General features: G+C 37.5%; 1 protein-coding gene across 1 annotated transcript; it reads left to right on the plus strand.

Annotated features, from left to right (window-relative positions):
• On the plus strand, window positions 1-24,962 carry SLC13A4 (solute carrier family 13 member 4; the record flags this gene model as incomplete). The annotated part of the gene is made up of 16 exons (XM_080619980.1): window positions 1-99; window positions 5,507-5,635; window positions 8,172-8,308; window positions 8,850-9,031; window positions 9,780-9,834; window positions 11,501-11,540; window positions 12,219-12,296; window positions 13,844-14,034; window positions 14,825-14,944; window positions 17,770-17,871; window positions 19,014-19,115; window positions 20,111-20,208; window positions 21,371-21,501; window positions 22,337-22,498; window positions 24,033-24,170; window positions 24,825-24,962. 16 exons carry the CDS (start codon window positions 1-3, stop codon window positions 24,960-24,962), a joined length of 1,902 nt encoding a protein of 633 aa, XP_080476106.1.
• Window positions 24,963-25,320: the final 358 nt, after the last annotated feature.

Here is a 25,320-nt window from a genome sequence, read left to right on the forward strand (position 1 = left end):
ATGGCAATGATGAAGGAGATTCTCCGATCCAGAAATCTCTTGCTCGTTGTTCTCATTCCACTTCTGCTGCTTCCTCTGCCACTCTTACACCCCAGTAGCGTGAGTACATTTTCATTTTCTTTTTTAACTAAACCTCTGAGTGCAGTAGGTAGTCATGCCGGATAAGTCTGCAGTGTGAAAAAGAAAAGCAAATACCTAAACAAGCATCGCTCTTAGAAAAAGCAAGGACTTAAATTTAAAGGATTGAGAAGGTCACTGAGAAGTCATCATAGTAAAAACCAGAGCTGCCTTTAGTCATATCACAAGCAGAGCTGAAAAACCAGGTGAAGCAAGTAAAGCACTACTGTAAAGGAGAAATATTGTATCTTTTCTTTTTCTACAATAATGTGTGGAAGGGGAACAGAACAAACGTATCCATAAAATTTCCTTTAAGGAGAGGTCTTTAAAAGGAATACTTCTAGTGCATTTAGTTTTTAGTAATAAGTATGCATGGAGGGACTTTCAATTTAGTGTGGGTTTATAGAGCAGCAATTCAAGTGAGGCAGGAGCCAGGACTCAGTGACAGACATGTAGTACCATACATGGCACTAACTATTCTAAAGCATGTGTAGGTACCTCTACTGAAACATTGCAGATCTGGCAGTAGCTAATAAGTGATGTCTCATAGGCATACACAACAATGCAAAGGAAGGAACAGTTTGTGCTTAACGCGCAGACAAGGGAATAGGAGTAAATGCAGCTACATTTCTGATACGATTTTGAAGCTACTGAGTGCTCTTGGCCATGTGGTTAACTCCTCTCTATGCACGTCTCTGCAGTTATAAACAATAAAGTAAGAATGTTTTCCTACCTTATAGAGATGGTGATGTTTAACTTATCAAAATGTGCAATGTATTAAAAATTCTGCAGCTGGTGCTTCCACATAGTCCTAGACATAAATCTGGCCAAATGGTGCAGCAATTCCAATTCTGTCCTCTACTCTGCTAAAGATTAATTCTTCCTTCCAGTACCAGAGGATTTGTGAATACTTCTGCTTTATCAAATAGAAAGGCAAAAGGCTAGAAATTGTATAGCAGCTTTCAAAATTAAAACTGTAGTATTTTGTATTGAAAGGGAAACAGGATTCATGGAAAGGAAATGTTCCTATGCTGCTGAACTGTATGTTGCACTTTGAACGGGTTTTCCTGCCCTGAACTTCAATGTATATCTCAGCTGTCCTTTTATAGCAGTTTTCCATCTCTTACCTCTCAAGACAGAATGAATGACAGATAACCAAGCTCTTCTTCAGAGAACAGCAGGGCTCAACATTTTATAGAGGCTTGTTTTTAAAAAGAGTTTAATCTCCCCCAATGTCACTGGAAGGGCAACATAAGAACAGATACTCCTAACATGTCCATGTGACACTATAACTGCAGTATGGTTTTTGTCCCTTGAGAACCTCTCCTAGGAAACATGAGATTCACTGCATTAATATTTGTCACTTTTGTTTGCTCCCTGATGGACACAGAGGCACACGATGCAACAAGAAGACTCTTTAATAACCAAGGGAATTGTAATAGCATCATATGAGTGCTGAGAGAGAAGTTAAATAACACTACTGCTGCAAGAATTGCTACTGTACATTACAAGCTCCTCTGTGCTATTACTCCGCACCTCATGGTGTTGCTTTACTGAGAAGTGATATGAAGAGACATCAGATGATGTTTTACATCAATTTTATATATACCTGAATGATCACAGATGGTAAATTATAGCTGCATATCTGACCCAGGGTTAAACAAATGTTTATATTTCTATTAAGAAAACATCTACACCAAATGAACTCAGTTGACAATACACTATTTAAGTGGTTTAGTGTAGTATTTACTTTATTACAACGCATTGACTATGATTACTTCTTAAACCTGAAGATTAATTTGTCTCCTGCTCACTTACTTATGTTTTAATTCATCATACAATTCTATTAGTTTTCTGTCTTTCTTCTAGAAGTCAGAGTTACCAGGTGGTTTATATTTCCATTTCTGCAGGTAATCAGCTTGCAGTTTCTTTGATCAGCACAACTCTGGAAACGTCAAAGGAACATTACATGTGTAGTGGCAAGAGAAATCATAGCGAGCACTAGAATTCAGAACTGTTTGCAGATGCGGCTAATGGGAATACTGTCCACAGCTTCTTTTCTATTGTTTTATGAAAAAGAATTGTTGGGTCAAAAATAAACCTGAGAAAATTTACTTGAATTCTTTTTCCCTTTCCAAAGGGAACAGATGACATAGGTTCATTCACCTTTGTTTTACTTACACAAGCTGAAGGAAAAGATTGATAGTGTGATCCCATAAGCTCAGAGAAGGTAGTCCAGAGGCTAGACTACCTCTTCTTCACACAGCTTAACCACATGCCTGCATGCTAGATATGCAATGCACATCATTAAGTGGTCAAATCTCCAAGATCTGACCAACAAAGAGAGTTTGTTCTCATTTTAGCCGCTCTGGGATCTTCAGATGTTTTAGTTCTAACAGTTTCATGTGTGACCCTTATTGTGAATTTTTTTAGCCATGCCTTCCTTTCAGCTCCTTTCTTTTCACGTAAGGGACTAGTTGAAGATAGGTGGTAGTCCCTTCAACCATCGCATTTTCCTATTCTTTGCTTCAAGCCTTGAGATGAGCTTAACAGTAATTTTAACTGTACAACAAGAAGTGAAAACAGTGAAACAGTTAAAATTATACAGCCACTACTTCATTCCAGTACTTAGTAGCTCTGGTAACCATTAATTAAATATATAAATCCAATTCAATTAAATAGAAGAGATTAATATGGTTTTCTTGGAAACGAGTTGTTTTAAAGCACTGAGAAAACAGAGAAAGTTGCTAGACAAGCTGATTAAGTTTTTAGTGGAGATTATAAAACTTGGCTTTCCTACTACTTCCTACTCAGCTTTATACCATTTTAAAATATGCATTATTTTGGTTTTGTTTGTAAATTGATTACAGCCTAGTGTATAGGAAACAAAAAGACTCGGTGCCCATCTGAGCTAGGTTTTGATAGAGATCCAACCTCCGTTTCTCCTGTTCCATTCCTGTTACAAGTCTAATTTATGGCTACACACAGAGGGGCAATAGAAGATAACAAGCTATGTTCAAAGAAATTAAAGAGAAGTCTATTTTTGGAGTAAAAAAATAGTTTGGAATGCAGTTAGGATGAAATGAATTTTATAAATTTTTCAAAGGTATCTCTTGTATCTTACATCTGGACTGCTTTAAAATAAAAATCAATGTCTTTCATTAAGAGGCATTTTTCTCCTCTGGATGTATGACATCCAGACAACTGCTGGATGTCATACAGAGCCCATGCAAACATAGCAACTTGTTAGCAGAAATTAATGAGCTAAAAAATAGTAAAATGTGTCAAACAGTTACTAAGTCACAAAAATGACCCTGTGCTCTGCTCTTTGTGGAATATTAACCACGAAGTACGATGTAGTAGGTGACTGAGCGGCAAGTTGGCTAATGTTTACAAGCCAATCCATCAACTCTGTGACTCTCATCTAAAATAGTTCAGTCTTCCTAGTAGAAATTACTACAAACCTCTGATGCCTGTCATGCCACCTTTTAAATTATTTCAACATTTAAGTAAATTTTTTTGTTTGTTTTTTAAAGAGTGATCACTCAAAGATGTTACAAACTGAACACCAATCTTTGGAGTTTCAAACGGCATAGCAATTCCATTTTGTAAAATGCATGCTTCACAATCCATGGACATTAAAAAAAAAACCTCTAATCTCATCCATTCTAAACCAACGTTCTCTAACCTCTTTTATATTTTTTTCTTGGTAGTAATGAAGCTACAACTGCTATTCAATTTTTAATTTCAATATTTTCCTGAAGGACCTGATCATAGCGGGCTAGTGAAACCTCTACTGGAGAGTTAAAACTTAAACTACTCTTCTATAATAGTTAAGTAAGAGAAACAGATATGCACATTTCTGTGCAGTTCAGAGTTCTTATCCATTCATAAAGGAACAATCCAGAGCTAAATTTTTTCAATAGCTTTTCAGATACTCTTTCTAGTCTCTAAATTAATTGGAGGTTATCTGATTCAAGGAAATTATGTTTTCAGATAGCCTTATTTCAGCTATTTTGATGGTCCTGACTGCTTGTATTAGAGCTGTTTAATGTTACACTTTTCTGAAGCAGCAGTCAGAAAAGGAGATCTGTCAGCTTCTGGATAACTTTGGCTGCAATCTTTAAGCAAGTAAAGGAAATGGCACATAGCAATCTATCTTAACTTTTTGTCTGGACTGTGTTCTGCCTCTTATTACTATAAGCTGCACTAAAAAAAGGAGTAACTGATTGTGACTCTTGGTTAGGGGTAATGTAAAAAGGACATGCTTCTTGAAAGCTGCTTAATTTGGGAGTCTTCCAGTCAGGAAGCAAAAGTAATGAAATTGTATTTTAACCCATTCAAATAGTGTTTGCGAACAGTGAAAAGTCTAAAAAATAGCAAATGTGAACTGTGGATCCACATGGTCAATAAGTCCATATTCAGTGAATAATGAAGAATGTTTAGATTTATAGCTGGTGTAAATCTGTGCTGACCTACTTCCATAGAACTGCCAGTTAGCCCTAGTAATTTTTGTAATTATTAGCAGGAGATGTCCCCAGGTTTCTAAATATAACAAATTGACCCTAAGAAGAACTCCACTGCATGCCATAAAGGCATACCTATTAACAAAAAATGAACTAGAAGACTTCTGTGGAGTAGCTGTGTTTTCCTGTTAAAATATTCAGCAGATAGTACCTTTCTCCATCATATACCAGCTCTTCATGAACACTCAGCATGATGTTGTCATGACTTTCTCTACCAGAATCTTTGACAGCAGCAAATTTGTTTGATTAACTCTGTTAATCCACTGCCTCTAAACCCTTCAGGTCTGTGGTCTTCTTCCACGGGTCTGTGGAAATTACTTGAGAAAATAAAAACAACTGACAAAAAACTTGGGTTTGCACACTGTTAAAAAAAGCAAAACAATTTTTCAGAGTGTTTCCCCCAAAAAAGCCAAACTGTAGCTTTATCAATGCTATAGCAAATGCAGATGTTCTCATCTGATTCTGAAAACTACAAGTTTCTGTTCTTGTCCAATATTGGAGAGAAACACCAGCTCCACAGGATGAATCTGAGGAGTTGAACATTTGGTAAGTATTGGACTATTGCAACCAGACAAATCTGTAAATGCACATGGAACCATTATTCTGCTGATAAATATGTTTATCCTAATGTTTTGCCCTAGATATTGCATGAAACCTTTCATTAGCATCATCTTCTGGAGCTGGCCTTTCAGTGGTAGCCTAGATTTCACACCCAAACAGCTGCACCTTAGAAGGTCCTTATGCAGTCCTTGTTCAGTTTATGTCCAGGCACCTGCAGTCTAATAAGTCTTATGAACATGTCCACAAGTTTTCCACAGCAGGTCGTGAAGCAGTCATATAACCTCTGTGCTTTCTCCCTGCAGGAAGCCTCATGTGCCTATGTGCTGATCGTGACAGCTGTATACTGGGTTTCTGAAGCGGTACCTCTTGGTGCAGCAGCCTTAGTTCCTGCTTTCCTATACCCACTTTTTGGAGTCATGAAGTCCAGTGAGGTCAGACCAGTGTGCACTTTTTTATCATTTAATATTCTTACTCACACTTATTTGAATAAAACTAATCTTAATAGACTAACAAGACTAAGAGCTGTAGGAGGCTAAAAGGTGCATCTTACAATGTGTAACTTGGGCTGACCAGCTCTTTCTTCTACAGAAAATAGATATAGGAAAGGCTATATTAGTCAAGAGGTGTGTCCATCCTGTCAGCTACTGCATCATGAACAATTCCTAAAACCTATTGCATGAAAAGATCACACCTTTCCACTTCTCCAAAACCATGTAAGGAGCAGTTATTGATTATGTATAAGGCAAGAGATTATGTGTGCTAAACACAGTTACCATTTACTGGTTAACACTAGGTAATTTTGTTATCCAGGTGAATGTCTAGTCGTTTTTCCAAACTGTAACCTTAATGCTGTCTTGTAGCCATAAGTTCTAAGGCAGAGTAGCCATACAAAAAGTCTCTATGACCAGTTCTGAATTTGCTTACTTGATTTTTTTTTGAATGTTACTTTCTTTCACGATGTGCCAAAAATTTATTTTATTTCACCTGCAGCTTTCCCCCTCTACATTTTTCTTTCTCTTTTTTGAGGGTGAGGAGGCGTCACTCTTGATTTACAAGGACTAGAAATATGGATAAGAATACAGAAAAATATCTAGCAACCATAAAATTGCTCAATTTCTAACACTGTCTAGCTCTGGGAATACCCATAAATGGGTCAAGCATGAACCAAGAATTTTATGACCTGTCTTATTCCTCCCAGTGGTGTGACAACTGTGTAATATAATCAAATACATTTCCATACCAACACAGTTAAAGATTTTCAGGATTTTTTTCTTTTTTTAACATAAAGGTAAAGTAGTTACATATTTTCATTACAGGAATCTGCAGCGTATTGGAGAAGGAAAATTTAAAGGCAGCTTGACAGAAATTCAATGTAATATCAAATTATATGACAGCAAGACTACTGCAGAGAATGTACTATTTGCTTTAGGAACATTAAAAAGCCTCTGTATTTTAATATAATCAACTCTGACGATGCTGCAGTATTTCCCGTATGCTGTTTTGTAATGCCAAAGAAACCCAGGGCTCTTGCATAGCAGTTTAAGGTACAAATAACTCACTCAGGCTTAAGAACATGATTTAGTGTGTTGTATACATGTATGTGTGTTTTAATAAGAATATTAATATTTGCTTGTTTCTCAAAAATGGTTGTGAAAGAAATAAAGGAAAACAACAGATTCTTTATGCTGCTGGCTTGAAGGATTTCTTTCATTCAGTTCAAAATCCTTTTTTAACAAGATAGCAGGAAAATAAAGAAAGTTAATGGGAAAGGAACCTGTGAAAGGAAGCCAGAAAAAAAGATATTTAAAAGTTCTGGCACACAGCTATGATGACCAAGTCTATTTAAGTCATGATGGGGATTTGTTAAACAATTAAATACTTAATATGATGCAACTTTCACAAAATAACGTTAATGTCATTCTTGCACTTCTAAGGAGGAGCATCAGTATAACTGAAGACAACGGAAAAAATGGTGCTTCTACTGATTTTAACTGTTTTAAAATTCTGGCACCTACATTTTCTTAGAGGTATAGCTTTAAAGGGAAGAAAGGATGTTTTTTGCAAAAATATCACAGTAAAAACTTGGATAGGATTATGTCAGAAAAAAACTGAAAAATTTAGCTAGACACCAAGCATCTGTTTGTAACTTTTGTTTTCTCTCATTTTTTTTGCTTTCACACAAGAGAGTGTGTCTGTGTGAACGTTTTGGCTTGTTAAATTTGTTATTTTTTCAGTCACTTCACAGAATATCTTCTTAGCAAGCCTCAGATTCAAGAATGGTGTTTTAGAGGACCATGCACAATTTCTGATATTTTTCCTGAGCCAGTTGATGGTTTTGCTCAACCTCTTTAAATTAAAGTTCTCTTTTTCAAAAATTTTCCCTATTTTCTTGGTAGAATGGAGATGGGTTTCCATGTGAAAAGCTCTGGCACAGGGTTTGTGGATCATCACAATAATATCCCTTTATTGCATTCAGAGAGTAATAAAGGACATTTTTCCTGAACTGTAGGTACTAGGGATGCCACATCTTGCCCAACATTTGGACATGACATAAAAAATATAAACAAGATAGACAATGACATCTCCAACATCAAAAAGCAGCTGAAGCACATGAATAAACTGCTTTCAGAGCAGAGGTTTATCTGTGGCTTTTTCAGTCTGGGCCTAGTTGAGTATGACTGTCTGCAGGCAGTGAACATCCTGCTCAAAGAAGTAAAGTTTCCCTTGATTTCTTCAAAGCTGAGAAACCTATCAACAAGTGGGTATTGAGCCTTGTTTTTTGTAAGTACAACATAAAATATTAAAGAGAGCATTTTGACTTATGAATCCTTCTTTTTCTTCAGCTCCCTGTCATTTTTTCTTTAGAGGGAAATACCACTATACCATATTACTTCTCATTCAGCATGCTCTCTGTGTAGGGTAATTATTGCTTTTTAACTGACTGTTCCCCCTTTACCCTTAATGCAGGTGGCTGCTGAATATTTCAAAAACACAACTTTGCTCCTCATGGGTGTGATTTGTGTGGCAGCTTCTGTAGAAAAGTGGAATCTTCACAAGCGAATTGCCCTGCGCATGGTCATGATGGCTGGAGCAAAGCCAGGCATGTGAGTGAATCTTTGACTTCAGGATAGCATGAGTGTGATAGCAGCAGCTTGAAAGATCAAATAACAACTCTGACTTTCCCATCTGGCAAAAGCTAGCTTGGTCTGGGGCTCTTTTTCCTACCCACCTTGCCTTTCAGAGTTGGAAAGCTTCCAATTTTTTTCATCCTCTTTCTGCCAGCTCCTACTCCCTGGCTTGTTATCCCTTTGATTTATATTTTTTACTAATACTGGTTTTAGTCTCTCTGTTCCTTCTCTGCCTGTTGCTAAACAAGCACAAAAGGATGCTTAAATCCTGGATATGTTGAAAACCGCTGTTTCTCACATCCCATCATGATTTCCATGTAGCAAAAGTCTTCCAATGATGCGTTGTCTTACAACAGTTATCAGCACAAAGCGGCATTTTATCTGCGCACAGCATAATATTTTGACACCTGCAAAAAGACCCCATTTAGTTATCAGTTAACTAATGAAACTGTTAGACAAGGAAGCCTTTAATATTTCTGAAAGTGCCCCAAAAAGATTTCCCTGTCTTGCATTCCAGGTTGCTTCTTTGCTTCATGTGTTGCACCACAGGGCTCTCCATGTGGCTTTCCAACACATCCACCACAGCCATGGTGATGCCAATCGTGGAAGCAGTTCTCCAGGAGCTAGTGAATGCTGAGGAGGAGCACGAGGTCATCAGTACTGCAGGCAGCACCATTACTGAAGAAAACAAGCCAATAGGTATTTGTCAATATTGGCCATTCTTTTCTCATTTGTTTATCAGTGATCAGACTTGTTGATATGCATTGTCCAAATTCTATTAAGGTCACAGCTGTCCGACTTGAACTGCCAAAGACGCTGGTCCACACTCTTTCTTTTGTACTCTGACACTTCTTTAAAAAATTAAAGAAAGTTTCAAGATGTGACGGGAGAATTGGCGCCAGGAAACAGTTTATAATGAATTAGGGCATGTACTGGAGTTTGTGTGTCATAAACTCTTAGGATTTTACAGGGTTGGAAGGAGATCTCTGAGAAGAAAGTCAAAGAAATGTAGAATAGACCCAAAAGCATGCTCTGTGTGACAATCTAACACTTGCCAATTTACCCCTCCCCTTCCAGGCTGCCTAGGTCAGAGCAGGTGTCACAGAAAAACCTGATAATAGCTCTAAGGTTCATTTTGTTCATTCTTTCCCAGAAAGAAAGGATTTGGGAAAAAAGGAACCTCTCTTTTCTTTCAATTCATAGATTCCAGGCTGGAAATATTTTCATCTAACCTTGCCTATTATATGTAGATATGATACTATTTTAATTGCCAGAAGCACATGATCAGGACGATATGGCACGATAAAATGCTGCATAATGGTCCTAGAGTACCTGAGATGGCTTGGACAAGCTTTTGTTTGCTGTAGCTTCTCCAGGTTCAGTGGTATACCCCAGGAGCTCAGCTCAGTTCTTACCCTAAGGGCTGCTTTCTCTTCGTTCATTGCAGATCTCAGCGAAAAGCATGGCCAACCTTCACTGGAGCTTATCTTCATCAGTGAAGAGTAAGAACGAACCCTGTACATCACGACTGGAGATTTGAGCCCTATGCATGTTGAAAAGAGATGAACCCAGGAGTAGAGCCAGGAAGGGCAAGCAGAAGCTTACAAGTGAATGTTTCACGTGTGACTGACAAGGAAGGCCTGTATGAGAAATGGGATTAATGTAATGCTTTGGATTTAACTAAAACTTCCCAGTATTCATTTGGGTTTTTTAACTCTATGGTCATTTTAGAGAAAAGGAAAATATTTTTCAGGGTTTAAACAATCTTTTTTTTGAAGTCTGTGTTTTGTGCTGTATAAAAGAATGCCATCCACAGATTCTTATTTCTTCTCCCCTGAAGGAACAGTGATGGGGAGGACTCAAGCACAGTATGGAGTACCCACAGGACGTATCCAGTGGGAAAACACTTACAGAGAATTCCTGAGGAAAGTCTGAACTGTCTGCATCCCAGAGAAAGATGAGAGCAGGGGAGCAAGGGGAGGAGGAACTAACAAAACTTATCCCTCTTCTCCATCAAAAACCTGTAAAATATCTCTTTCAATATAAACAAAGCTCTTCGGAAGTTTGAGACAATAACAGTTTCAACCAGGTTTCTATTTTGGGTAAGATCTAGTAAGGTTAAAAGGGCACATCAACAAAATTACTAATTTTTGTCAGATTATCAAGTTAACCAGCAGTTCAAGATACTTGAGAGAATATTCAAAGTTATCATTTTAAAATTACGTTATAGGCTAAATCCTGAAGAGCATTTTTTTACAAGGTGTGAGAATAAATTGCACAGTCCCTTCTTGAGCTCCTTCTACATTGTTAACAAGCATTTAAAATAAAAGAGAAATAGGTTCTTGCTACACCTTTAAATATTTACTTTAAAACAAACATTATCATTCAAACCCCACATGTTGATGACTTTCAGTTAACTTGCAAGTTCTGAATAGTTTTGTCATTAGTCTCATTAGTCTGGAGACTAATGGGTTCTCCAGTATTCCCTCTAGAATCTATGTCTATCCTAGACATATTTTTTGTGAAGTATAGAATCAAATTTTCTGTTTGGCATTGTGCCATTAATCTCTTTCAGCCCTACTGAAGAGTATATGTGGGATGTTTCATGACAGAACTATTACTAAATAGTATTACTTGAAAAAAAGCTTGAAATTTGGTGAGAGAATAAAAGTACTACATCTTCTGGAATTAAATCTGGTGTCAAAATAAAAGTTCAGTGGATTGTTTGCATGGTCCTCATGCTACACAGGAAAGATTTTTGTGAAGGCTTTAATGTGATACAGGTAGGTGCTCAGAAAGCATTGGAGATGTTGGCAGAGGAAGACTTTGAGTAGAACAAGTCAGCAGTAGCACTGTATTGCTCAGACATTCACTCTACTGCGAAGGAGTGATTTCCTAGATTGGGGTATATACTCCCTAGATTATGTACTTTTTTCTTGCATGGAGGTGGAACCCCATTACTATACAGCTAGAAATAGAGCTGTGAAACATAATGACAAGTCTGGTCAAGTCACCACATAAGAGGTACTAATAAATAGAGTGCTTCACCATTTCTGTAGGTGCTAGTTCTCCAGCAGATGTTGTCCCTCCTACCAATGATGTGTGCCTTTTAAGGGAGCTGAGTGAATAGGCATTTTTAAAGTATTATTTTCCTTTCTTTGTTTTTAGTGCTACTGCTACTGACTTCAACTCCCTGATGCACTCAAAGGTATTGTCGTAGGTAGTATCTTCTGAGCTATATTGTCTTCTAATGCAGGAACCATCAAAGCTCACAGAGCTCTGCAACAAGCTGATGTTTCCTTTATTTCAAACAGGTCGTGGTTGTTGGCAGAGAGTACGTAATGCAGAATGTCCTGCTTTGCATTTAACCTACCAGCCTGCTTGCACAAATCAAGTTGGGGAGCATTAGCTCTACAGTGCTCGTTGTACTTACTGCTGGAGATCCTGAGATAGAGTCAGTAAACTAGCAATTCCAGACAGTTTGTAGCAAGTTCAGGTTCAGATATGATCTTTTATTGTCCAGGTATTGCTGGCTTCTGCAGCTGAGACACCTCAGTTACTAGAACAACCCACACATATCACCAAGTCTTAACCTCTAGCAAGGGACCTCTTAGATTCACCTACATCGCAGAGGGAGAAGACCTAAACTTATTATAATCTTACTTTTAAGATCACTTTAAAATAAAATCAGTTTGGGTTTTAATTTTTTTTTTTCTCAAACAAAATTTTAGTGGTGTTTTTGTTTAGTTGTTTTCTGTTTGGTTTTTTTGTTTTTTGTTTTTTTTTTCTACACTACCCATGACCTTCACAAAGCATCAGAAATTCTGATTTAAGTGCTCCTAGGAAGAGAAAAAAGGCTAATCCAAAGGCATTTGCCTCCCTACAGAATATGAATGGTGTGCACATGATAACCAACCCTATCGGAACGATGAATTCTAAGAACAGTGGGCAGCACCTACCTCAGGTAAGGTAGATTTTAGATCTGGGGAGTGAGGGAAAAGACAGATGCGACCATCACCTGCTCCCACTCTTTCATATTTGTTCCTTGAAAGCTGTGTTACATTAAATCGTTCTCCACCATCCTACAGCAGACATGGCTTGGCCCTTTGCTAGTTCTTGCTCCCATTTAGATGCCCCCAGCACAGCTATGTTCAGAAGATCTTTCCCCCATGGCTAGTACAATGCATTTTAGCTTTACATTCAGTAATGTGATCACAATTTTCCCTTCTTATTTCGCTGTTCTACCCATTTTATTTCTGCAAAGCCTCCTTAGGAAAAACAAACAGACAAACAAAGAAACAAGCAAAACCCCCAAAACCCCCAAACAAATGCCAAACGAAACAAAACTCAACACAAAAATGATAGCCCTGACTCAAAAAACCCTACTCAGGACTAAACCAGTGGCAGGCATGGACCATTTAACTTCTCAGTTGATTAGTCTTAGTATCCATTTTTTGTCTTGCCAAACATTCACCACCAAAATCCTTCATTACATCAGCCCATCACAGAATTTCTATTTCTCCTGAGTGGATCCAAGAAGTGATTGCTGTTTGGACTACAATTATGCAGTATCTTGATGGTATAAGTTGATGTCCGGGAAAGATTGGGCTAAAATCTACACACAAATTTTCATTCACAGTTCAAAAGATTCTGAGTGTATGCTTCCAAAAAAAAGGTAAATGTGCTGCTCCTGATACTTAATTGTCTCTTATACCCATTTCCAATACATAATCAGTGATTATTTTGTAACTAATATATTCACTTCACTTTTAGCCTACAGGGATTTTAGCCAGGGTCCCCTCACCATGATGACGAACTGTAGCATGACTGATTTTACTACATAAACCCAAATTCAAATTATTAACAAATCTATCTGAACCATTTGCTACATTTTTCCTGATTCGAAATGACAACGTTGGGATGCAGGTGAAGTGCCTTGAAGTACTGCTCCTTTTTTTCAAGTGGATTTTTCAATACAGAAACTTTCCTGTCACTGCTAAAAAAGCTTCTTTTGGAGCAGTATTTTCCTGCAGCTTTTTCTTCCATATGCCCATTGCATAGCCTTTTTCACGCTGTTTCTGAGTCACCTAGCACTCTATTCCTAATTAGAGGCTCTGAGCCAGTACAAGTGCAAAAAGACCACCAAGCACATGTCTGGTGGCTGCTCATAAGCCTCAAGGATTATGAATTCCTACTGCTGCAGTTCTAGTATCCTGCCCCTGCAGCTCACAGAGGGTTTGGTATCCCTCTGAGATTCCAGTCAGAACTGGAACTGGCCCAAACCATAGCCAGAAGTCTGATTATTGTTTGTCTTACATTTCTGCCACAGATCAGGCAATTTCAGGCCTCTGGACAGGTTTCTAGTTCTGACCTCAGTTAATCCCCATGAAATAAAAACTGTCCCCTCTTAAGCAAACCTGTTTCTCTGGGACCAATATTGCCATGGCATTAGAGCCAGTTGGGCTGCTGTTCTGATCACCTGCTTTCTTTGGTTAATCTATTCCCTCACAGGCTCAGATACTGGTCCTGCCTCCTAAGCCCTCAGAACTGAGCCTGACCACCAAGTACCGGTATCAGACCAGACATGACCACATGGTCTGTAAATGCCTCTCACTGAGTATCTCATACGCAGCAACCATTGGAGGGCTGACAACCATCATAGGGACCTCGACTAGTCTCATATTCTTAGAGCACTTCAACAAGTAAGTGATATTCTGGTTGTGTGAGAATGATGGTTGGGTCATTACTGTCTCTGTGTCTTTCACTATGGGTTATCTACCACCTCAACGAACCCTTGTGAGACAGTCTTTCTAAAGGCAATTTTGTTTCCTCCTCTAATGTAATGGTAATGTAACTTTTCTTCATGCACAGAACTGATTCTAAACATCTACTGCTGCCACTGTTGTCGTGGTATCCTTCATTTCTCTCTCTGAAATGGTGGTAGCAAAGAAAACTAATTTTGGAAGCCATCCTTAACCCAAGGATTCAGATTTTACTTTATTTTCAAAGATCTTGCTTTTATGACAATTGCACCAAACGCACGTCAGAGATTTTTGTCAAAATCCAGCAGACTTACAGCCATTATTTGTGTGATCGACAGTAAGACATACATAGAGATTCTAGGTGAAATAATGCTTTAGTCTGTCATCATTAAAAAGAACTTTAACAAAATAAACCAGTAAGGCCAGAATTTCACTCCTGATAACTCGTAAGGGGTTTTGTGTGTGGCTAGACAATCCAAACCATCTGGTCTTAAAGGAGAGAAGTACTATATGGCTCATCTCTTGGTCAGGCACGGTCAGTGATTGACATTCTATGGCAATTGATCTCCCTATGCACATATAGTGCAACTGTTGCAAACACATAGTGACACAATTTTTCTATCATGCCGTGACATATATATATGTGGGTGTGCATGTGCATCTATGTATACTGGAGGTGCCTGTCTTTTTACTGTTCTAACTTCTTGTGCACCCTTTTTTTCCTTTACAGCCACTACCCAAAGGCTGAAGTGGTGAATTTTGGAACATGGTTTTTGTTCAGTTTCCCCATCTCCCTCATCATGTTGGTCTTGACTTGGTTCTGGATGCATTGGCTGTTCTTGGGTTGCAAGTAAGTTCAGATTGTTCAAGATGCATGGATTAGAAAAGCAGGGAATTTGTGTCTTCTCTAGAAAATGTCTCATAATGAAGTTTCCAGTTGCAAATGGCAAAATCTAAGCCACAATTTCCTCCTTTTTGACAGAACAATTACTGGAGGAAATCTTATTGCTTAACTGCACTGCATAGGCAGCAGTGTACAGTATTGCTGCTTAACAATGAAGTGCCTAGGTATTGCTGATAGAAATCTTTACTATGCATTCAACTGTTTTTTTGACTTTTATGACCAAGAGGATCCCATTGTGGATCAAAAACCTTGTTAAAAGTCCTTTCAGAAAAGTACAGCTTAAAAGATGAATAGAAAAACAACTACAGGTGAACAAGTTACTTTTCAGGTCTGCCCCCAGCTCAATGAGATTAATGTAAGACTAGTTAAAATAAAAGTAAAGAACTCCATATGTATTTCTGTAATAGCCTAAGAGATGCATACCTTTTGATACCAGTAAGTCCCTCAGCCCTAAAATAAGAACAAGGTTCAGTCTCCCAGTTCATTTGTACCAAGTATGTGCTTTGCAGTACTCAGCAACAGCAAAGTTAGCGAAAATTGCCTAAATGTGTGCATTTAGAGTGGATTTGTTAACATGCATTAAATTTTCATGCAGGCACATTTACTCAGAGTTTAAGTTAATTTGATTTAGTTTACTCTTAAAACTAACATCACTAATTTATTTCACCTAAGATAATGAATACATTGATAATGACTTCCGCTTGCTGCTGACCTTGACTAGATTTGAAGAGGTAATTTAGAGATGAATAGCTCCATGCTCTTCTTTCAGTCAGTCTCCTGAGCCTTGTAGTTCCATATTAAAAAGCTAAAGTAAGTTTTTTTTGGTTTTGTTTGTTTTGGTTTTTTTTTTTTAATCTTGAAAAGAAACAGGCCTTAACATGATCCTCAATTACTTTTTTTTTTTTTAATAAATATAATTAAAATTCCACATTGCATCCAAGACCTCCTGCTGTTTAAATGATGTTTTATATAATACTGGCAACTGATGCATTATCGACTTTTTGAGAAGTACTGGTTGATTCCAGGCCTCCTTAATCTCTGAGTCCTGTTCACTGCAGTTCATTAAACAACATATTATGTTAGGATCTGGGCTACAATACCCTGCCTTCACATACACCTAAGCCTAGAAACACTTATAACATGTTTTTATAAGAAGCTGCCTAATGTCTGTGAATAAACGTTTACTGAATTTCTGTAATGTTAATGTTCTTTTCCTAGGAAGTCCATTGTCATCAATGGGTTCTTACCTGGCCCAGTAAGACCTTGCTTTTTAGGCTCTAGACTAGATCAAAGAGGAAGGATAATGGACCCATCAAATGATTTTTGCCAGCAAAGCAGAGCTAAGGATAGAATCATTACTATAGAACTGACCATTATTCAGCTCTTCTCTTCAGCTAGAATTTACTGGAGTGTAACAGCAAGGTTTGAGAGGAAATTTAATAACTTAGAAGTGCAGTGCTAAGAGCATTAAAACCAAGTGTCACATAAGTGCCCATTTACAAGTGAAACGAAAAGCCTGTTCAAAACTTTTTGTTAACCAGACATGGTCTCCTTGCATCTTGAGCTATGCAAATTCCTTAGAGAATATGTCCTTAACCAGATATGTAGAAGGAGATCATAGTCTATAGTTTGGCCAGTGCTATGGATCTCTAGTTGGGTACCAAATAAGATATTGAATGGCAGGAACCAGAAAAGCAGGCCATTTTGCTCCCATGGTATTTCATTTACTGACGTCCCTGCTGCTGCTGCCTATTTTAGACTTAGCTGCAGATGTTTCTCAACCTACCCAACACACCTTGTGACAGAGGGCACAGTTGGAGTGGGAAAGCAGAGATCTGTGCCTCAAGCCCCAGCAGAGTAATGCTACTGGAAAGAAGAAAAGTAAAAGGTTGTAATGAGCATACAGGTAGATTAATTCAAATCAGGAATGTCCAGGCTTTGTCATAGTATGAAGGTAATCTGAATAAACTAAGGATTTCACCTAATTTTCATACGAATGTGGAGCAGGTTTAAATATATTTAGCTATGAAATGTGTTTGCACCTTTATGTCCCTGGCGGAAGTACAGGGATTTTTCACCAGAACAAAACACTAGGCTGATTGCCTTGGTCTCTGTGGCAAAGGCAATTTGGTGCTACAGTGATTGTGCCTGGTTTAGAAACAGCTAATATTAGTAGAAACAGACAGGTCATGAAATCTATTTGGATCCTCAGCTCAGCTTTCCCACATTGCCTACTGTGAATCGTGAATATTCAAGTCAAACCTGGGCACAAAACCAGAACAGGCCCCATAATGTGTTGGGTACTCCTGATCCAACTGGAAAGCAGTCCCCTATTAAATATCTATTGACAGCTGGCCTCTTGTCACAGTCTGTCAATGTGATGACACAAATTATCCATTGGAGGCTTCTGGCACCAGAAAAATCTAGCCAATGCCAGCTGTTTGAGGAAGCCTAAACAAAGGGAGCGCAGCCACAGCTAGAGATGGCTCAATTATCAGTCAGTATTAGTCAGACCACCTGGATGTGCCTTCTTACTATGTCTAGAATTGAATCTCAGAAGATCTTGAAACTAGACTACGCAAAGATCTCATGCTTTAACTTTCTTTCCCATTGCCATCAAGCCTTGCCCCAGTCACATCTTCTCCCAACAGCCCCTGGCAACTAGAATTTTCAGTTTGCCACATTACTGTTATTTTTTTATGAGGGTTTGCTTTTTTGGTTTTTTTTTCACTTGCTGCCCTTGTCTAATTTTACTGTGCTATCTACCTCAGTTTTAAAGAGACCTGTTCTGTGAGCAAGAAGAAGAAGACCAAACGGGAAGAAATGTCAGAGAGAAGAATTCAAGAAGAATATAAGAAACTGGGAAATGTTAGGTAAACCAGACCTGCCTTCCTCAGGAATTTGCCTCTTTAGGGAGGAGCATCCTTCACATTGCTCTCCATGTTTCTTTTGGCTCATGTAGGTTATTCTTAAACTGTCAGCTCTTTCTTCTTTCCAGGATAGAAGCAGAACTACATGTAAAAATGACCTAATATTAAAGACTGTTAAAAGCATGCATTTATATAGTTGTTTATTTATTTTTAAAGAAAAAAGAAATAAAATGAAAGGTTCAGGTTTATACGAGGATCCAAAGGTCACCTGTGTCAAAGTTTGTCTCTGCCTTTGAACTAACATGCAAACAGTTAGAGAACCCCACTTCACAATTCAGGCACATGCTTACTTTAGTAGATAGAAGTTCACTGTTTAGCTAAGGCTTTGCAGCAGTCTCCCATGCCTTGAGATGTCCAGCCTTCCCAGTTGCCATCATCTTTTTTCATTGTGGCAAGAAAAGTCTCTTGAAAAGATTATTTTGCAATATTTTAATTTTTCAAAAGGGATGATACATCATAAAACCATTATTCCCAAAATATATTTGTGTTGTTCAACTAAAATGTTGACAGATCAACTTGCTGAATATGATCAACTCTGAATCTAGACTGTTGTTCAGACTGTGCCTAAATATGAAACCATACTTAATTTAAATCTACCCTACATTAATTAAAACTCATTATCCTCAAGTCACCTTGTATTTATTCTATGTGTTTAAAATATCTGTGCTAATTTACATTGCATTTTGTTCATACTTTTTCTACACTTTTAAAAAATGCAATAGAAAGTGTTTACAGTGGAATATTAACGTAAGCTGTAACTTGTTAATACATTTAATTAGATAATAATCCAAATACAAAGCATTATAGATATTTTCCCTTAGGTCTTGCCCATGAAAGATTGAATTGCAAATACAGATATTTTTAGCTTAATTTTTTTACTAGGTTTAGAGAGTTTTCAGCTGGGAGCCAAATGTAGAATTCTTTAATTCAAACTAGTCTTCCTTTCTATTTTCTGTATTTTCTGGGTTTTATCCTTTTTTTGGAACTAATTTCTACTTTTTCACTTCTGGAACCTGCTCTTGGATTTTCAGACAGATCGTGGATTTAATTCCTAGGGTTTTTTCTTTATTTTTTTTTACTTCTAGCTATCCTGAGATGGTGACTGGATTTTTCTTCATTCTGATGACCTTGCTTTGGTTTACTCGTGAGCCTGGCTTTGTACCAGGGTGGTCATCTTTTTTTGAGAAGTAAGTGAAATTACTTGAACAATCACAGAGGAATATAGCCTTGCTTCTTTGAAATTTCTGCAATAATTTTTGGACTTATACCATTATCAGCCACTTTTAATAAGGTGGTGAAAAATGAAGTCTTGTTAATCTACATCTGTTCACACAATGGAAAATTGTATTCCTTCTCAATAAGCGGAGTGAATTAAATAGAGAAAGTAAAATAAGCATATTTCGGGTGTAAAAAAATAGGAGTATCAGATTCTGAAGTTAAAACATTTTAGTGCATTCATAGAGAAGCTGTCAATGGAATAGATTACAACTTAATTAAAATTGCTCATTTCAATTGAATATTGCATAGATGGTGATTGAAGCAAATAACTGTTATTTTAAATAATGTTGAATCAAATTTTATTAAAAGTAACTATAAAACAATAAGCATATAAAAGATTAAGTGACCTAAAGTTAAATGTTCTTTACATTTTTACTGCATAATTATTATTAATTTTTTAATCCTAATTTTGATAGAAAACCGATTTCTAATATTGGGATTTCCTGAGGCTCTCTGGAGTATGGCACTCCTCAAAATATTTTTTCAGGATGAGTTTTAAGCATTTAATTTAACATCAATCTGCAGTTCGTTTCTAAAGGATCACTTGGGTATGGCTTTTCCCCAGAATGTGTTTAGAGATTCTTGCTTTTGGTAAACACACTGTTTTTCTCTACTTCTAAGTTAATAGATTTGTAAACCAAAAGGGATTCCTTTTTTTATCCACTGGAATATTAAAATTTGTTGAACAGTGATTGAAGTTGGCTATAGGAGTCAGTTTAATAAACAGGAAAAGAAATTGAATTTGAATCTTTAATATGTAGACATATGTTTCCAGTGTGCTGCTAGTAAGACTTCAGATGTGGAAATACAACTTCACCTGCAACAATTACTTGGAACCATGTTCTTTGTTTGGAAAGGTTTCTTTTAGTGTACTGTTATGATAACCCTACTGTTTCTTTCCTAGGAAAGGTTACAGGACTGATGCCACTGTCTCTGTATTTCTTGGTTTTCTCCTTTTCCTGATTCCAGCAAAAAAGCCTTGTTTTGGAAAACGGGAAAAAGGTGAGGAGGATGCAGCAAGAAAGAGACCTGGCACATTTTCCAGTGCCCTTAATGACATATTTCTATTCTCTGTAAAATGTTCCAAGACGACATTTTTATTGTGGTGAATCAGGGTTCAGCTGATCCAATATCAGCCCTTTCTACATCAAACCCCATTTTTGTTGCTTTAACTCATACTGTCTCATCCAAAAGATGACAAATAGATCTCTTACCTGAGGCCACTATCTCGTCTTAACAGAGTTAACAAAATTTAGGACTGAGTTTTAGGAAAGATTCAGATGGAGTTCCATATAGAGAAATATAATGAAGACGCTTGCAAAATTGGCTGAAGATAAGCTCTAATAAAAAATTTGATCATCACTTATAGAGCAGAAATCATTGATAATGTCATAAAATAAACATAAAAGAGGTCACTAACTGTCAGACAAAGTGTCAGTTTTGTGAAATGCTTCCCTTACAGTCTTCTTGACAATAGTTTCACATTCACGTTTGGGTAGCACTCAGTGGTGTTGACCAGTTTGCTGTTCCAGGCTTTCAGAAGTCCTGTGTAAAAGTCATATTGCCTGCATAGAGTCTTATGTAGAGCTACAAATGTATGTAGATATGTTTATTTTTTATACTGACATATATTATGCAGCATTTAGGAAAAAAATAACACTAAGAAAATACTCAGGCATCTAAAAAATAATGTCCTTACATAAAACCTAGCATAAAATACATAAATATATAAAATACATAAAATGCATAAATACACTTTATCAAGCTTTCTGGCCAACTGGAAAGAGTAAATGACCTTCTTGGAGAGAATAATCGCATTGTAATTTCATTCTCTTGCATTCTACATATATTTTACATATGTATAAACACAACAGAGCACATAGTCCCTCAAAAAGCTATAGAATGAAACACATGGGTTTATAACTGCTAGCATCAACAGATCAGCCAGGGGGAAGGCAGAGCATTTGGAATTAATATGCTACATTTTCTGAGGCCAAGCTAACCTGAGAAATAAGCTACCTGCTTCTTATTCACCTCTTTCACAGATAGTTCTCAAGATAACTCCCATGAATACTACATTATTCCTATTAGAATGAAAAATGCAAAGATCTTTACAAAAGGGCCAATGTAACACTGGTCACACATTTACTTTTTCTTGATACAGGAGATGGCAAAAAGTCAACAGACATTAACACACTGGATCCTATTATCACCTGGAAAGACTTCCAGAAGACCATGCCCTGGGAGATTGTAGTGTTGGTTGGAGGAGGTTATGCTTTAGCAGCTGGATGCAAGGTACTGATTTAGGTTTTTATCCTCCTTCCAAACTAAATTATAAACCTAGACTTTTATCCCTCTGTATGCTCCCCAGTTTTGATTTACAATGTAGATACTTTCAAGTTGGTACACAACCTACTCCCTACTCCCTGCACTCAACGAACAGCTATCTAGCTAACAAAAAGATGGTTAGGGCTTGTTAGTTGTGTGAACATCTGCCATTTCAGATGCTTTTTCTAAAGCATCTGAATATCTAGATATTCCTACAAGGCTGTCAGACAGGACACAGGATCTGAGGGAGATGTCACACTTTCTCAACTGGCAACTAACCAGATAGAGGGAGAACACCTCAGCTGCCACTGGATGTGCTTCTTTAGGCAACTGAGTCAAGTTCCTAGTGCTGACTGGACAAATAACACTCTAGGCTTTACTGACTATAACTACACTCGGTATAATTCATGAATACACATCTACATCTCCTATAGACTCTTACATGTAGACAACTAAATTTGTGTATTTTAATCTCAAAATGAATTCTACCCAGACTGTGCAATCTTTCATCACCAATTTGCAATACTCCAGATGCGTAAGAAAGAGCGAAGATCAGTATAATACTAAAAATACCTTTTTAGTATTATTAACAGCCAACTGTAACTCTTTGTTACTAGGAGCAACTATTTATGAGGCACTCCAGTGAAATCCAGTTTACTGAACAGAAGAAAATGCATAATGCCCTGACCTGAACTTTATTTGCTGGTGGCATTCTCTGATGCAAACTGCTCCAAAGAGAAGAATCTGTTTTAAAAAATATACTAAGTATTTAGTAATTCTTGTGCTTCTGACCTTTCTCCAGACCTCTGGCCTCTCTACATGGATTGGACGCCAAATGCTTTCCCTCAGCAGCCTTCCCTACTGGGCTGTAACTCTGCTGGCCTGCATTTTGGTGTCACTAGTAACAGAGTTTGTCAGTAATCCAGCAACTATAACCATCTTTCTACCTATTTTATGCAGCATGGTGAGTAAAAACAATGACATTTTCAGTCTGTTGTTTCCTGATAGGCTCCTGGGAATGTTTCAGGATGTCAGGGTATTGGCACTCTGTTTGCCCAGTCCTGGCTCCCAATTGGATGCATTCGTTAGCTTAGGAAAAATAATAAACCCAGGAAACCAAAAGCATATTTTAGCACCGAGGAATTTATTCAATACCTTTCAAAGTGAAAACAGCTGCTGAGCTGACAGGTTCATAGTCTGTGTACAAGAAAAGGTGATGATGTAATGAACAACATAGGTGAAGTCCACATAAGGCTTGAGATACTTTTATCAATGTCATTGTAAATGTGATGTTCATTAGCAATTAGTTACACACTCAGCACGTGTAAGAAAAGACTGTAGTACTGAATTTTATATCAGATTTAAATGTATTCAAGGGGATGATCTAGTAAGCATACCATCATCCAACATGGAAAGCAGCAATGTTTGTAAGAGACAGGAATAAACAGCAGATTGGTGATGAAGGCAGAGGAAAGAGACACAAATTTCATTTTATACTTGAATAGCAGTTACAGAAAATTCTGATTTATTTTCTTTCTTTGTAATATGAAGCTTTTCTTACCAAGAATGTGGGTCATTAATCATATTTCCGTATTATAGCAATTTTATGGGATTGTCCCAAAGTATATTATGTGAACAGCTCTGAGTTAATATGAAAATATGGTCAGATGAAAATAAGTAATTATGTTTGTATGGCTTATGAGTTGAGATTTATTTCTGCTCCATGCAGGAAGAGACTCCCCTGAAAAAAATTTAGAGCAGTAATATACCTTTAGTAGTCTGAATTGCCATCTTAAGGCAGTGTCTCTTTTTTGACTGCAAAAGTAACCTGGAAACACTTCCCTCCCCAAAATGAAGTTAGCCTTGTGAATACCCTCCCCTTTCCCTCTGACATAAAACTAGGCCATGGCAACGTAAACAAAAATGCAACATTTTACCAATACTGAAGGCTGCAGTGGAAAAACAATTCTCTAGACCACCGTAAAGTGACACGTGTTTGGACCACAAACAACTAGTTTTCTCAACCACGTTTAGGAGGACTTTACATAATGGTCTCAGTATATTAGCAATTAAAAGAAGGACATTCTTCATATCAACTCGCTGTGACTTCTGTTGGGCTAAGACTGAAGTAGCAGTCAATGTTAAGATCCAGAAGACACAACGCAGAATGTCATGGAAAACAAGTGGGAGAAAGAGCAAAGGTGGTCTAATAGTAGCAATATCCACTCTTCTTCAGTGTGAAACGTCTCAAGAGAAATCCCTGGAGCACGATCAACTCCAAATTTTTGCACTTCTTAAACAAATACCCACCAACCAAACAAACAAAAAACCTCCAAAACAAATAAAAAAAAATACTTCCATACTTAAGTTTAGAAACTAGGGAAATGAGATCCACAGAATCTTGTCTTCACATAAAGCAAAGAGGGTCCTTTCATCCTAATTGTGAGCAATGGCTTTTCCTGGTTAAGTGAAACACCTCTCTTCCTCTCTCTTTCCAGTCAGAAACCCTACATATCAACCCTTTGTACACCCTTATTCCTGTCACCATCTGTATCTCATTTGCGATGATGCTACCAGTGGGTAATCCTCCAAATGCCATTGTCTTCAGTTACGGGCACTGTCAGATTAAGGACATGGTGAGTCTTGAGATCAGGTATATCCTCCCATGCTTCATGAAACCCCAACACCTTATCTCCATATAAAACAGCAATGATAATAACTGTGATATTGGTGCTAGTATGAAGCCTGCATATTAGAGACTGCACCGCTGCTTTGCAATTGAGCTGTCAGGTTAAGAACATCCATACATCTGCTGTATGATATATATATTTCTCAACTTTAATTGTCATGAATGCAATGCTCTAAAGAGGCATTAAGAACAGGAGTACACAATCCTCTGCATTGACCTGCTAAGAAAAGCACAGGAGAGCATAAGAAATTAGATTTATCACATAGCTCCACAGTAAGTCATGCAGTTATCACCCTACTATAAGTGATATAATTCCCCATTCTGATTATCAAACTGAGAACTACAAGTGACAAACTGAGCAGTTTTTCAATGTACTGCATCAGCCCCTGACTACCACTCCTGAATACTCCCCACAATGGACAGTCTGATATATAATACTTACTGTGCATTTCTGGCTCTAGGAAATTAGTATACACAATCAATCACACTATATATAAGTCAGTATACATACAGACACTTTACTGCTTTCTTTTTTCCATATTAACTGTTCCATGTTAACAAGTTGCCATTGATCATGCTCCGATGCATTTTGCTTTTGTAGGTGAAAGCTGGCCTGGGTGTAAATCTGATTGGCCTAGCCGTGGTCATGGTTGCAATCAACACTTGGGGAATTAGACTCTTCCAGCTGAATACTTTTCCAGAATGGGCAGTCGTCAGCAACATCACTAACCAAACATAATCTCCAATGGGAAAAAAAATAAAATTGCAAGACCAAAGTGAGTTGGGACAAAATATTAAACCTATAATGCGCACATGAAGAAAAGAGAAAACTTCTGGATACACAGAACTAGGATCCATAGGAAAACCATGAAGAAAATCCACAGGGAGGTTTTCTGCATAAGCTTTTCAGTTCTGAAAATCAGTATGAGGTAAAAGGAGAGATTAGCTTTGCTCTGTTATTGCTTTCCTTATGAACATAACTCTGAAAAAAACCTCTCCTCCAAGTTGTCTGCCTATGGCTTTTTCATGCCTGAGAACAATTATGTAAGACTTGTAAAACAGGAGATAGAGGACTCCAGTGACAGAAGACACTGTAC

Source organism: Psittacula echo (genome assembly GCF_963264785.1).
Source record: "Psittacula echo genome assembly, chromosome: 1".
NCBI lineage: Eukaryota > Metazoa > Chordata > Aves > Psittaciformes > Psittacidae > Psittacula > Psittacula echo.